This window comes from Dryobates pubescens, chromosome 5 (genome assembly GCF_014839835.1).
Source record: "Dryobates pubescens isolate bDryPub1 chromosome 5, bDryPub1.pri, whole genome shotgun sequence".
Classification (NCBI taxonomy): domain Eukaryota; kingdom Metazoa; phylum Chordata; class Aves; order Piciformes; family Picidae; genus Dryobates; species Dryobates pubescens.
Genome location: NC_071616.1, coordinates 39,460,826 through 39,474,538, shown reverse-complemented (window position 1 = coordinate 39,474,538; position 13,713 = coordinate 39,460,826). Strand labels below are relative to the sequence as shown.

General features: G+C 44.1%; 2 protein-coding genes across 3 annotated transcripts in view; both read right to left on the bottom strand.

The window, feature by feature from the left end:
• Window positions 1-353: 353 nt before the first annotated feature.
• Window positions 354-7,432, bottom strand: EAPP (E2F associated phosphoprotein). The gene is made up of 6 exons (XM_054162082.1): window positions 7,306-7,432; window positions 6,571-6,752; window positions 4,913-5,011; window positions 4,435-4,558; window positions 2,814-2,936; window positions 354-980 (listed from the first exon to the last, which is right to left on the bottom strand). The coding sequence occupies exons 1-6, from the start codon at window positions 7,377-7,379 to the stop codon at window positions 716-718; spliced, it is 867 nt and encodes a 288-aa protein (XP_054018057.1). The 5' UTR covers window positions 7,380-7,432; the 3' UTR covers window positions 354-715.
• Window positions 7,433-9,154: 1,722 nt separating this feature from the next.
• Window positions 9,155-13,713, bottom strand: part of SNX6 (sorting nexin 6) — a 31,467-nt gene continuing 26,908 nt past the window's right edge. For both annotated transcript variants that reach the window (XM_054162081.1, XM_054162080.1), the window contains exon 14: window positions 9,155-9,674. In XM_054162081.1, the coding sequence (XP_054018056.1) occupies window positions 9,621-9,674 (54 nt within the window). In that variant the 3' untranslated portion in view covers window positions 9,155-9,620. The remainder of the gene's footprint in view (window positions 9,675-13,713) is intronic.

The window sequence follows — 13,713 nt, the reverse complement described above, 5'->3', positions numbered from 1 at the left end:
ACAAACTAGCTCTATGGTCATAAATCTGACCACAAATTTCATTTTAAAAGGGTATCACCACAGAAAAAAAGACATTAGTCCAGTATTCTCTTAATATACATAGATGCATTAAACATTAATTGTATTACTAAGAATTAATATGCTGATGTAGATGATCCGTGCAGCAAACCTGATAGAAGCTTATCTTCCATTCTGTGTAAAAGTTCCCATTTTTGAGAATGCAATGGGCCAAAAACTTTAAACATGACAATTCCTTGTCTGTCAAACCTGCCAGTCTGCAACCTCCCAAGCACACCTGCCTGAGGAAGCCAAACATCCCAAACTCAAGAGTTGCCACCATGTGCCACAGAAATGACCACTGCAGCTATGGAGAACCAGTTACTATACAACATTTATTCTAAGCAACAGTTCCAATACATGCTGAGGGAATGGAGAGTATATACACAGGGAATGATCATAATGCACAGCTCTTACCTTATATTTACAAAGTTTAAAGCCCTCACACCTGATGCTGTGAAAGAATATTGCTCTCAAGTGCACGCAGCTAACTGTATTAACTTCATAAGCTCTGCAGAAGTCCAGCCATTACAAAGCTATCTGATGGAAATGCACATTTTAAGAGGCCTTACTTTAACAAAGGCCAACCTGCCTGCATTTTTGATACTTCACAGTCTGGCAACAGTGCAGGCTATTTTTTTCCCCTTGCTTTTGTATGTTAGCAGTGGCTGGCTAGAACATTGAAGAAGTGAAAAACTTCATCTTTATCCATTACTGCCACTTCAGTTGAGCATTCAGTACATAATACTGGATGATACACTTCCTCCTCTTCTTGATTTGATTGTGTAGAGGTAGTTTCTTTGCTGTGCTTCATCTTCTTACTTCTTCTCTTTGGCTTCGCTCTGTATTTCAAAATCTCCTCCTTGTTAACAATGCAGTTCATCACAAACATTGCTCTGTATTGTGTTTTGTAAGACTCATGCCTACAGAGAAAGGGAGAAAAATGCCAAGTCATTCAACTGGTAAAACCTGCCTTCCAAGAAATCAGTTATCATGACTCAAAAGGGGATTAAAGATAGCAAGTACCACACCAAAAGGCTGAAAGCCAAAAACCTATGAGGATTTTGCAAACAGAACAAAAGTCACAACTACAAAAAACCATTAAAAAAGTGGAACTGTAGCCATCTGTATTGTTTTTAAGGTGTTCTGAAAACCACACTGGTTCTTGCTAAATAAACACCCAGGAATACAACAGTATTGTTACTGCTGAATGACATACTGCTGCTTGTAAGCTGATGACAGGCAAAAGATCACAAAGTTCTGAGTGAAAATGGCTCAACTACTGGCATTTGCACCCTAAAATGTCTTTCTTGCAAGCCTGACATTTCTAGTTTCACAAACACTGGCAGATCATGTTTGAAAAAGTATGTCTATCATAAAATGCAATGGCCCATGTTCAGCTCTCATTATTGTAACAACTCTATAGCTGGGGTATGGAGCAAAATTCAGGACTGCAGTTTAATTCAGTTGAACGCAATGTCCCTCGGGCTGCAGCTTTACAGCAGCCTAACAGGTGGCTTCAGAACTTCTCTCTTGACTTCTGCTGGCTTTCCTGCTTGTGCTGAGCTAATGCAGTTTATAAAACCCACAGAAGACCAGTCTGACAATAAAAATGGATCATTTTCTGTCAGCTTAGCAAACTTAATGACAGAACAGGGTCAAAGAATACCAGAGCCAGCAAAGTGAAGTGAGAAACAGCACTCAGTACTTAGAGAGGATTTTAGGCTGTTGTGGAATTTCATCCTTGTAAATGAGAGGTAGTTTATTCCTCATTTCACAAGATTTCTTTCTCCTTTATTCTCAGTTCCAGAGTTCTCCTTAGTAGGGGCTAACAATACTAACTAGGTTTGCAGTGCAGTCAGATAACTGCAGAGCTGCAAAACACACTATGGACTCTGAACACCTGAATGCTTTATGGGGCACTTTTAGATGTAACTGTATTCAAACCCACACTTCTAAGACTCAAACCAAGTAAGAACACATTGCCTTCATTTTGCTTAATCCTCCTCTTATCAAGGCACTTTTACACAAAAGCAACTTGGAATGATTTTATGCCTCTAAATGTCAAGCCAATGTACTATTAAAAAAACCCAACCAACCAAAAAAACCCCAAACAAAACCCAACCAAACAAAAACCCCCCAACCAACCAACCCAAAACCCCCCAGCAGCCTGCACTTCCTGTTTAGTGTCCATGGTATTTTCATTTATTTTTTCAACTGTTTGCCTTCTCAACTTTGCTGAAGTTCTACCCTGTTCTTCATCTTCATGTCACAGGTTCACAGATCACAGGATGTTAGGGGTTGGAAGGGATCTCCATCGAGTCCCACCCCCCCGACAGAGCAGGGCCATAGAATCTAGCACAGGTCCACCCCCCCTGACAGAGCAGGGCCATAGAATCTAGCACAGATCACACAAGAACACATCCAGATGGGTCTTGAAAGTCTCCAGAGAAGGAGACTCCACAACCTCTCTAAGAAGCTTGTTCCAGTGCTCTGTGACCCCCACAGTGAAGAAGTTCCTCCTCCTGTTGAGGTGTAACCTCCTGTGCCGTAGTTTGTATCCATTACCCCTCATCCCATCACAGGTTAAACTGATCATCACTCTTACAAACCTGCATTCACCTCTAAAGCTGATTCACATGGACCTGCCATCTCTTTATGAGCACCACCTCCCAAGGCAAACTGCCATCAATTGAATTTCTGAGTGATGAAGAAAAAAGACATCACAAAAAGACCCCTTGTTATTCAGTAATTACCTCTGGCAGTCCAGGCACAAGGTTGTCATGCAAGCAGGGCAGTTCAAAACAGCATCACTGTTTGGAACAGCTGAAGGTTTTGCCTGCTGCTGCTGTGGCAGAGCTCTTCTTTGATTACGGTACCTACCAGTTCAGGAGAGGTGAAAAGAGAGACAAGAAAGGGAAATTACACACCCTTGCAGATCAGTTCAGATGTCAAACTTCTTTATATACATATATATAAAAAATAGCAATTTTATACTGAAAAAAAATGTATCCTTGGTTCCTTCTGGACACCTTTTTCAGTAACTCAAAGCACACAAATAAGTAGAGGGGAAAACACACACCATTACCTTTTCATTCACTATGTACAGAGTATTTCCATTTGGTGAGAAAACACACCTGGAATGAGAATGCACACCTAGCACCCCTCTCCACTGACAAGGCAGATGTCTCAGGAACAGACTCTGCAGGTAACATACATTAATATAATCCTTTTCAACAGATTTCACACAGAGACAATTTCAGTTCTGCTGCAACAACCCTTCCTCTACTTCACCACTCAAAAAATCCTCAGTAAAGCAGCTTTGTGCTGTCCCTGTTTTATCTGAGTATTTTGTGGCTTGCTAAACTCAAAAAGTTTTCCACAAGTAGAAATACAGTATTTAGTAGAAACAGAGATTACTTCAGCAATCAAAGTATCTGACAACCTTTTCATAGAAGGAGGCTGGAACCAGGTGAGGGTTGGTCTTTTCTCCCAGGGAACTAGGGATAGGACAAGAGGAAACATCCTCAAGTTGCACCAGGGGAGGTTTAGGTTGGACATAAGGAACAATTTCCTCCTCTTGAGGGCTGTCAAGGCTCCCCAGGGCAGTGGTAGAGCCTCCATCTCTGGAGGGGTTTCAAAGAGAGGTATGTGGAGCTATGGTGCTGAGGGACACGGTTTAGTGGCAACTTGGCAGTGCTGGGTTAATGGTTGGACTTGATGATCTTGAAATCTTGAAGGTCTCTCCCAACCAAAATGATTCTGTGGTTCTGTGATTCACAGCACATTTATTCAGAGATCTACAGACAAAATTGGCTTACAGAACTAGGAAGCCCTTATTGTAAAAAACTTCAAGTTTGAGAACTGTGTAATTCTGAAGACTTCACTTCCATTCCTTACGAATTTTATGGCCATCTGTGACCCACCACACCATCCAAGCTTCCTATGCTGGGAATTCTAACCAAAAATTGTCACTCCATGGACTTGACAGCATCAACTTTTTCTCTATATTCACCACTTCCCTTTTAAATTTTTCAGCTTATTCTTAAGTATCACAGAAACACAGAATGTTAGGGGCTGGAAGGGACCTCGAAAGATCATCCAGTCCAACCCTGCTGCCAGAGCAGGATCATGTAGGGTAGGTCACACAGGAATGCATCCAGGCAGGTTTTGAATGTGTCCAGAGGAGACTCCACAAGCCCCTGGGCAGCCTGTTCCAGTGAGCCTGTTCCACCCTCACAGTGAAAACATTTTTCATCATGCTTCCATGGAACTTCCTATGCCTCAACTTCCACCCACTGCCCCTTGTCCTGTCTTTGTGCATCACTGAGAAGAGTCTGACTTCATCCTACAGTTCAAATCTTTATGGTCTCTTACCCCCTCCTCTGTGAGTCCACCCACTCTTGGTCTCTGTTGTCCTCTTCTGGGTCATACAGCAGTTCATCGTTGGAAAGAATCCGGCGCTGCTGATGTTTTCTGTTCCTCCGGACATCCTGTGTAACTGGAAGGGTTTGTGCAAGCACTTGCTACATCCATCACACACAGGATGATTCTCTACACCAAAAACTTCAGTACTCAGTTTTTAGTTTTCCTTTTACACACTCACAACAAATGTGAACCGTAACAGAAAAGTCTAACTCAGGTCTCCTCCACATGTGCCACTCCAAAGCATTAACACGCCTTACATGTGTCGGGATATGTCATAAAGTTACAGGAACTAGGCTGAGATGATCCAGGCTGGTAATTCCCCCCCAAAGGCTGCCTTCAGGAACAGCCCCTTGACCTCACTAGAGGATTCTACAGGATGCAAGAGAAAGAATACTACTGTAAAGATGTTCTCCCCTCAGCCATTTACCTAGTTTATCTTCATCCTCTGAATCAGAATCGAAGTAAATGTCATCGTAGTATTTTGAAGTGGTGGCAGATCCAGTCTGCCCAGTACTTGAGGAAGTACCTGTGAGGGAAATTAGAGAGAAGTGGTAGTAACACCCCACTGAAAAGTCATCAAATATACAGCCCAGAACAAACCTTCATTTCCAAGGTAAATCTATCCAGGAGTGCTCTGCTTTATCTGGATGTGCTAAGTTACATTTCTCCCAGTTTATTCCTACAACGTGATCCACTTGTGTTACTTCTTTTACAGGCCCTCTCTCAGAGCAAGAACAGAATAGAACAGAACAGGACAGAACAGAACAGGACGGAACAGAATAGGACAGAACAGAATAGGACAGAACAGAATAGGACAGAACCGAACCAGGTTGGAAGAGACCTTTGAGATCATCGGGTCCAACCTATCATCCAACACTATCTAATCAACTAAACCATGGCACCAAGCACCCCATCCAGTCTCTTCCTAAACACCTCCAGTGATGGTGACTCCACCACCTCCCTGGGCAGCCCATTCCAATGACCAATCACCCTTCCTATGAAGAACTTCTTCCTAACATATAGCCTAAACCTCCCCTTGTGCAGCTTGAGACTGTGTCCTCTGACTGCTTACTCCCTCTAAGATGAATCTCAGGTACAGATCAAAGCAACACTTTCCCCAAGATACACTCCCTCTCTAGGCACAGAGGACATCACATATAACTACCTCTGCCTTATGTAATCCACACAGTCTAAGACACTCCACAGATCTTCAGTCACATGAGCAGGCGTGGCACACTTTCACCAACTGTGATTACAACAATGTGCACTGAAAACAGGCCCCAAAATTTCAGGGCCACAGAAGTTCAAAAAGGACTTAGACTAATTCCCAAGCAGATGTGCCACAGCCAGCCAGTCTGCCCCACAAATCCCATTCTGTGGACAGATGTGGTAAACCCAGTGCTACATCTTCCTAACTGCACCACCAAAACCTAGAGCTCAGATTTGTCCACTGACACAACTGAAACCCACAAACCCACTGAATGCAGTGAAGCCTCTACATTAAAGCAAACATTATACTGATTCCCCAGGAACTTAAGAACACCTCCTTAAGTGTTTTGTAAGAGGTAAAAAGAGTACATGCTCTTAAATGCCAAAGCAATCCATCCTCTTGGACCCATAGTACACCAACTCCAGAATACACACACATTTAATACAGTTTTACTATAAGTAGGCAAGGGAAGAAGAGATAAACATTTTTCCCTGAATTTCCCCCCCAAATGGCTTTCTTCAAGAAAGAAGCATATCTTGATAGCCACCCAGCACAAAGTACAAGAGTCTGCAATCTGCAACTTAAGAACAATGAGATATGGGGGGAAGGGACTGTTCCAATAAACAGAAAATATATTAGAGTAGGAAATCAGTTCAGAAACACCAAAGTCTTAGAGCTTAAACAAGGGACATTCACTGAAATGGCACCTGGAGACCGTTTCTGCTGAAGCAATCAGCCATTTAAAGATCTTGTGTGGGCTTCAAACAGCAGCTGACTGTCACCAGACACATCTACAGCCACAATAATAAACTTCACACCTTCACTGGACACCACTTAGTTCACGATTTCGTATGTGAGCAGCTGTTAAAATTTACCCGTTTCTGGCGACTTCCATTTGCCCTCCATAGTCCTCATGGTGGTGGTCAGTTCTGCTTCCATCTCCTTCTGGAACTCATCGTCACTGGAAGACTCGCTTTCGCCAGTCAAGCACTCCCGTATCAGCTTACGCTTCTGTTCCGGAGTGCCGTGCAAGAGCACATCCACCTCATCTTCTGAGCTACAGTATTAAGCGTTACACACTTAATTATGATAACCGGCTGAAAACACTGACTCAGTCACTCAGAGAACCTCTGAATCGTGTGGATCCACGGGGAAGCACCTTCTCGTGTTCACAGGAAATGTATTTACTGGAATACTTTATTAGGTTGTTGGTGTTAAACCTCTGGTTTTAATGCAAAGGAGCTGCAGGTGACTGGCTGCAGCTCTCTCAGCGAGGCTCCGCGCAGGAGCCTCATGCTTTTACACACTGGCATTTATAAGGTTAGAAACTACGCCGCTTATAAGGCCCCATTCTGCAACCCCGCGGGCGGAACCCCAGTGCCCGGCCCAGCCACCGGGCCCTCAGGGAGCCCCGTGGCACAGGGCAGGGGCCTCACGGCCTCGCCGCCCGCAGGCAGCACCTGGAGCCGCCGGGCCTCCTCGGACGCCGGCCGGAAGACTCCAGGCAACAGTGGGAATCGGTGGGTGGCGGAGGCCCCCGGCCCGACCACCCCAGTGAAGGCAGCCACTAAAGCGCCCCGGGCCTGCCCGCAGCGGGGGCTCTCCAGCACCTGCTGAGCGCTCGCTCCTCATCGCTGGGCTCCTCCACCACGTAGGGATCGTCCTCCTCCCGCAGGCAGCTCATGGCGACACCGGGCGGCCTGCGCGCGGCCCCGCGCAGCGCAGCTCCTCCACTTCCGGTCTGCCCGCCGGCTTCCGGCAGCCGCGCGCCTCCCACCTCCAGCGCAGCGCAGCGCAGCGCAGCCCAGCTCCGCTCCCGGCCGCTGCCGCGGCTTGGCCCCCACGGAGGGGATGGAGGGCAGCCCCGCAGCCCCGCAGCCCCGCAGCCCCGCCCCGTGCTGAGGTGGGACCCGGGCGCCCGGGCTCTTGTTTTGCCCTCGGAGCTGCAAGTCTTCGGGTCGGGGTATCACGTACCTTTGTGCATAGCGCCACGGGCAGGGGTTAGAGCTTTAAGAGACACACCCAATACCAACAGGCTTGAAAAAAGTTTAATGAACTAGTAACACTGCACACCGAGGACTAGTCTAAAAACTGTTCCCACATCCTACTTAAAATATTTACAATGGTGTTAGCTGTATATACATTGTAATCTTTGTGCCTTGTAGTCTATTTTCAGACGAGTTCCTTAGGAATTACAGCTGCTATATCTGCAAGATGAACAACAGCGCAGTATTACTGTGTGAGCCATTGCTGGCATGTGTTACGTACAGGAGATGAGTTGCTGCAAGCCGCTGGGCAGTGGTAATCAAAGTCTGAGGGAGGCTATGTGTGTGCAACTCAACACACAATGCAAAAACAGCATGCTTGCTCAGCTAAGAAACTCCTCTGCCTTTGAAATGTTCCAATGTGCCAAGCAGCAGCATAGGGGATGCTACGCTGTGCAGGTTACCCCCTTAAAGACAACCAACCCCACACACCTCTGCAGCAATACAGGGAGTCTGTAATCACAGAAGCATTGACTTACACTGGCCTGCATCTCCATATATCCCATTCACCAAAAGTTAGGCTGCTCCACTGAAGCTCTACAAACCCGTATAAAGCAGCAATCCTACTATGAAGAGCAATTAATCAAGTAAAGCCTAATTTTATGACATCCTGAAATTACACAATAGAACAGCACCTCTTGGAAAAGTCATAGTTCAAGTAGAAGAGACAAAGCAATACAACAAATCAAACTGGCTTCATAAGGTTAAGTCCAGCAAGCAGAATGAGATCCTTTTGAGGCACTCCTTTATTTGGGATACCTTTACTTTTTATTTTCTGAAGCAAAAACTTATCTGATCTGTGTGAAAGTGGGGCAGCACTCCTACCTTTCATTGGTATTGTATACATTTTCTGATCTCCCTTCTGCTAATTTAATTTCCCCTTTTTTGGAAAGAAACCCCCAAAAAAAAGTTCTCTGCAAAGCATTTCTGCCAAAGAAACTGCGAAGTTAGCCACCAAGCTCGAAACAATTTAAGTGCACTGGATAGGAAAAGTCACAGACGAACAGACAGGCAAACAGATAAACCTGAGAATGCAAGTGAAAAATGACTGGGTGAGTATTTAGTGGCAGACCAATCCAATCCTCAATGGTTTCATAGGATGAACAGAGGAAAAAGCTCATGAGATCGATTTACTAGAAAATATTCAGCGTACAGATGATACAATGTCTGCATAATTTTAGAAAAATCAGTGATTTCATGGTTTATTTTACAATAATTGGATTAGTCTACAAGTTAAGGCAAACATACTAATGCATTTGCTTTTCTTTTTAAATCATAGTTATAAAGGTTACACAAAGTTCTCCAAAAATCTCTAAGAAATGTTCACAATTGAAAAAAAAAGAAAGAAAAGATTTAAAGTTTCTCGGGATCAGTACATGGGGGGAAGGGGAGGGGAGGGAAAAACCAACCCAAACCAACAAAACAAACCCAAAACTAAGACAAGTGTATACAATGCCATTATAGTAACAATATACTAATATCTAATGGTAATATTTAGGGCCATTTGAACAAAGTGCTTCAAATGGTGCGCTGGAGAAAGGGTGAACTTTACAAAGGTAAAGAAGGTTGGTAGCGTATCGTAGTACTCGTAAGATGAAACGTAATCATATCGGCTAGTCTCACAAAAACCAGAGCGTCGGTTTCTGAACCATGAAAGCATAATGATTAAATAAACATGAGTATGTAGGTATAACAAGTATGCTGTTGCTTCATATAGTCTGGAGCTACTTTCAGGTGTTGGGCTTCGTTCTTTTGAAAGGAGCTGGCTTATACGCGCTTCGTCGAACGTTTTCTCCAGGAACTGTAAATGCCTGTTTTAAAGTCATGGAAACAGAATCCAGAGGAGGGCAGCCCTTGTTAGTGGGAGGACGGAGCGGAGCTTATGTGTCACCATTTAACACTGCCAGGCAGCTCTGCAGCAGCTGTAAGTTACCCTGTAAAAAAAAAAACAAAACAAGAAAAAGAAAAACATGACCACACTTCTCTGCCTGATTTTGTATCTGTGGCAAAACCAAATCACAACAAAACGGGTTTTAAATAGCAGTAACGCCACTGAGGAAGAACAGGCAGGTATTCTGCTGATGTAAAATTAGTCATGTCACTTTTATCTCAAAGAATCACAGAATCAACCAGGTTGGAAAAGACCTCGGAGATTATCAAGCCCAAACTATTACCTAACACCTCATGACAACTAAACCATGGCTTCAAGTGCCACATCCAGTCCTTTTCTGAACACCTCCAGGGATGGTGACTCCACCACCTCCCTGGCAAGCACATTCCAATGGCCATTTACTCTTTCTGTGAAGAACTTTCTCCTCACCTCCAGCCTAAACCTCCCCTGGCACAGCTTGAGACTGTGTCTTCTTATTCTAATGCTGGTTGCCTGGGAGAAGAGACCAATCCCCTCCTGGCTACAACCTCCCTTCAGGTAGTTGTAGACAGCAATAAGTTAAGCAAGCTTCACCTCTAATGCCAAGTTTTGTCCTTCTTTTCAAACACAAAGGTGTTTCAGATCTTATTTAAAGCATTCTAACCCTACCCTAAAAACCATACAGGTTGACTTTCAGATTTCTGTATGAATTTACAGAACTGACACTTAAAAAAGGCAACCTTGTGAACTAAAGGCACTGTGAAAAAGCAAGGCAGGATTTACTTTCCAGATAAACCCCACTCTGATCAGTAGTCACAGTACTCAGGTTGGTTTGTGTATTTATTAATGCTAAGATTACTTTGAACTACTGGCTATTTGCTATCAAATAGCTGTACTAGATTCATTCCCAAATCTGAAATCACGGTTTAAGAAACAATATGATAGTGTTAGGAGTAATTCCTATTAGGCTCAGATAAAATGGAAGAAGAAAACAGCCTGTTATAAACACAGGAGAAACTGATGCCTTTTATAAAGGTTTTGGATCCAAAAAGAAACCTGAAAAGCTCAAACAAACAAAAGCACATAAACAAACAGCACCAGCAGCTGTGAGTTGCTTGTCCTTGAGAAACAGCCCACACAAGTACTAAAAAATTCATCATTCGTACTTTCTCAGTCGAAAGCATTCCAAGTGACCTCTGTCAGACAGGCAGGACAGTAGCCTTCAGCCCAAAAAGGTAAGAAATCTTAATTATATCCCCCACTAAGCCTCTTATAATCCACTTTAGGCAATTAACTAAATTAAAGGCTCCAAAGTAGAAGCTTCCCAGCTGTGTCTACTGAATCCTTTTCAGCCTTCTCCAGAAGGCACTTACATCTTCAACAGCTTTTTGTCTTCGTATGCCTGTACTGGCAAAGGACAGTCACACACTATTTAAAAGCTTCTGATGCATTCTGTGGCAGGAACTAGCTCACTACGCTTGAGATTCATGGGGCTTGGTGAGCCATCTTTGCAGCGCCCAAGATCCATAAATCTAGGGTCTCTGTTACTGAACAGCTGATTTTGAGCTGTAATGAAGTAAGGAATGAAAAGGAGTACTTCAGTCCTCAAACCTAATACTGCAGTCTGAAGTGCTCTTTGTGGGCTGTGCTCATGCCATGTAGTACAGAAGTGCGACAGCGATCTATTGTCCATCTCTTTACAACCGATTAGCAGCATGAAGTATACTTGCAATTCACAGGCCACTATGTAGCACTCAAAAGATGCTCCCAAGATGCCTCTTACACATCAGCCATTTCCAGACTCGGCCACCCAGTCTACTGAACTCTTCCACACAGATATGTACAAACATTCATGAGAACAACCTTCCTCAAACTGTAACAAATCAAGGCCCAACAGGGGCTGTGAGCCAGTACTCTTTCTGGCTGCAACAACTGACATTTGACTTACATCAGCATAACTGAAGAAATTCCTACAAATTCCAATTCAGAAAAGTGTTTCTTGCCAGCTGTTAGTTACTGGCAGAACCACACTGACAGAAACATCCTTTGCAGGCAAGAAAGAATTACTGGCATTTAACCAAACCCAGTGGCACTGGATTTCACTTACTCCCTCCTTCTGTCCGTTTCAAACCAGACATCTGTTGCTAGTAATGCAACAAATTCTGTTGCCAAAAAAACCCAGAGGCAAGAGCATACACAATAATATTTGTAGAAAGAGATGTTTAGATATTTTTTTATAACCTGAAGGAAGTGGGCTATCCAGCTACAATTTTTGTGTCAGAAGACCCTAGAAGTATAGCCAAGGCTGTAAATGCCTTAAGTATATGACTATAACCTTAGCAATTTCACCAGCTATCCAACTTCCCTCCTTCATCTCAAAATTCAGCTGCTTAAAACCAAGCACTTAATCAGGCCTTACATTACCTACAGCTGTATGAAGTCATGAAGAAACACAGAACTAGTAAAACAAAAATTAAACATGACCTAGAGGGATAGTCAGACAGAATGGCCACAGAAAAAGAAACCTCAATCTGTCTAGTCTAATCTGTCAGAGACCAAGCAGAACCTAAAGTTGCAGTTTGGCACCTATTTTAAGTGTATCTAGAATACACAGAATCATAGAATCAACAAGGCTGGAAAAGACCTCAGAGATCATCAAGTCCAACTTATCACCCAACACTTCATGACTAACTAAACCATGGCTCCAAGTGCCACATCCAATCCTTTTTTGAACACCTCCAGGGACGGTGACTCCACCACCTCCCTGGCCAGCACATTCCAATGGCAAATTACTCTCTATGATGAACTTTCCCCTCACCTGGAGCCTAAACCTCCCTTGGTGCAGCCTGAGACTGTGTCCTCTTGTTCTGGTGCTGGTTGCCTGGGAGAAGAGACCAACCCCCACCTGTCTACAACCTCCTTTCAGGTAGCTGTAGAGAGCAATAAGGTCTCCCCTGAGTCTCCTCTTCTCCAGGCTAAACAACTCCATGTTGCTGCTAAGACCTCAGCTCTCTCTTATTCCCAGCCAAAGCTGTGTGTTTTGACACAAAGGGATGCTGTGAAACAAGACTGAAAATAAAGCTTAGAAAAACCCAGAGCAAATTTTAGCTTCATCTTAATCCACAGCTGCACACAAAATAGTGCCAGCAGAAGGGAAAGGAACGGAGTCATGTATCGTCATCCTTCCTGGCAGTAGTCTGCACTTGCATCAGCTTAAAGCAATCTAACACAGGGTTTGGTTTTTAGCTTTTTCAAACATCTTGAGCTGCAACCAGGAAAGGGAAAGAGGATATTAGCAGATTAAAACAAGTATTTTATAAGGAAGTAGTACAAACATAACTGGGCAGAGAGAGGACACTTAGTATTTGTATATACAGTGTCCTTGGTTTACTATAAGCTCGATTTCCCTATCACCCTCCAGGCTTCTAGAGCCACACAGAATGCAACCTGTCTCTCAGAACCCTTTCTTGATACTTTGTCCTTCTGACTTCACTACAGCTGTCTCTGTTTTGGGAACTTTTGTTTTTCTCTCTGCATAGAGCAAATAACTTTTAACAGTAAATCACACATCAACCTTCATTGTGGCTAAATTCCTTCCAAAGAGGAATGAGCTGAGGTGAACTCCAGCATCCATGGCTGCATCATATTTCAGCTCCATGCTTTCCATGCCAAGAAACTCCAAGTTCAGAAGACACATGACTAGACCAATTCAGAGATCACAGTATCACAGTAACTAAGGTTGGAAGAGACCCCAAGGATCATCAAGTCCAACCCGTTCCAACAGATCTCACAACCAGACCATGGCACCAAGTGCCACATCCAATCTCCCCTTGAACACCTCCAGGGATGGTGACTCCACCACCTCCCTGGGCAGCACATTCCAATGACGAACGAGTCGCTCAGTGAAGAACTTTCTCCTCACCTCGAGTCTAAACCTCCCCTGGCACAGCTTGAGACTGTGTCCCCTTGTTCTGGTGCTGGTTGCCTGGGAGAAGAGACCAACCCCCTCCCATCTACAACCACCTTTCAGGTAGTTGTAGAGGGCAATGAGGTCACCTCTGATCCTTCTCTTCTCCAGGCTACACAATACCAGCTCCCTCAGC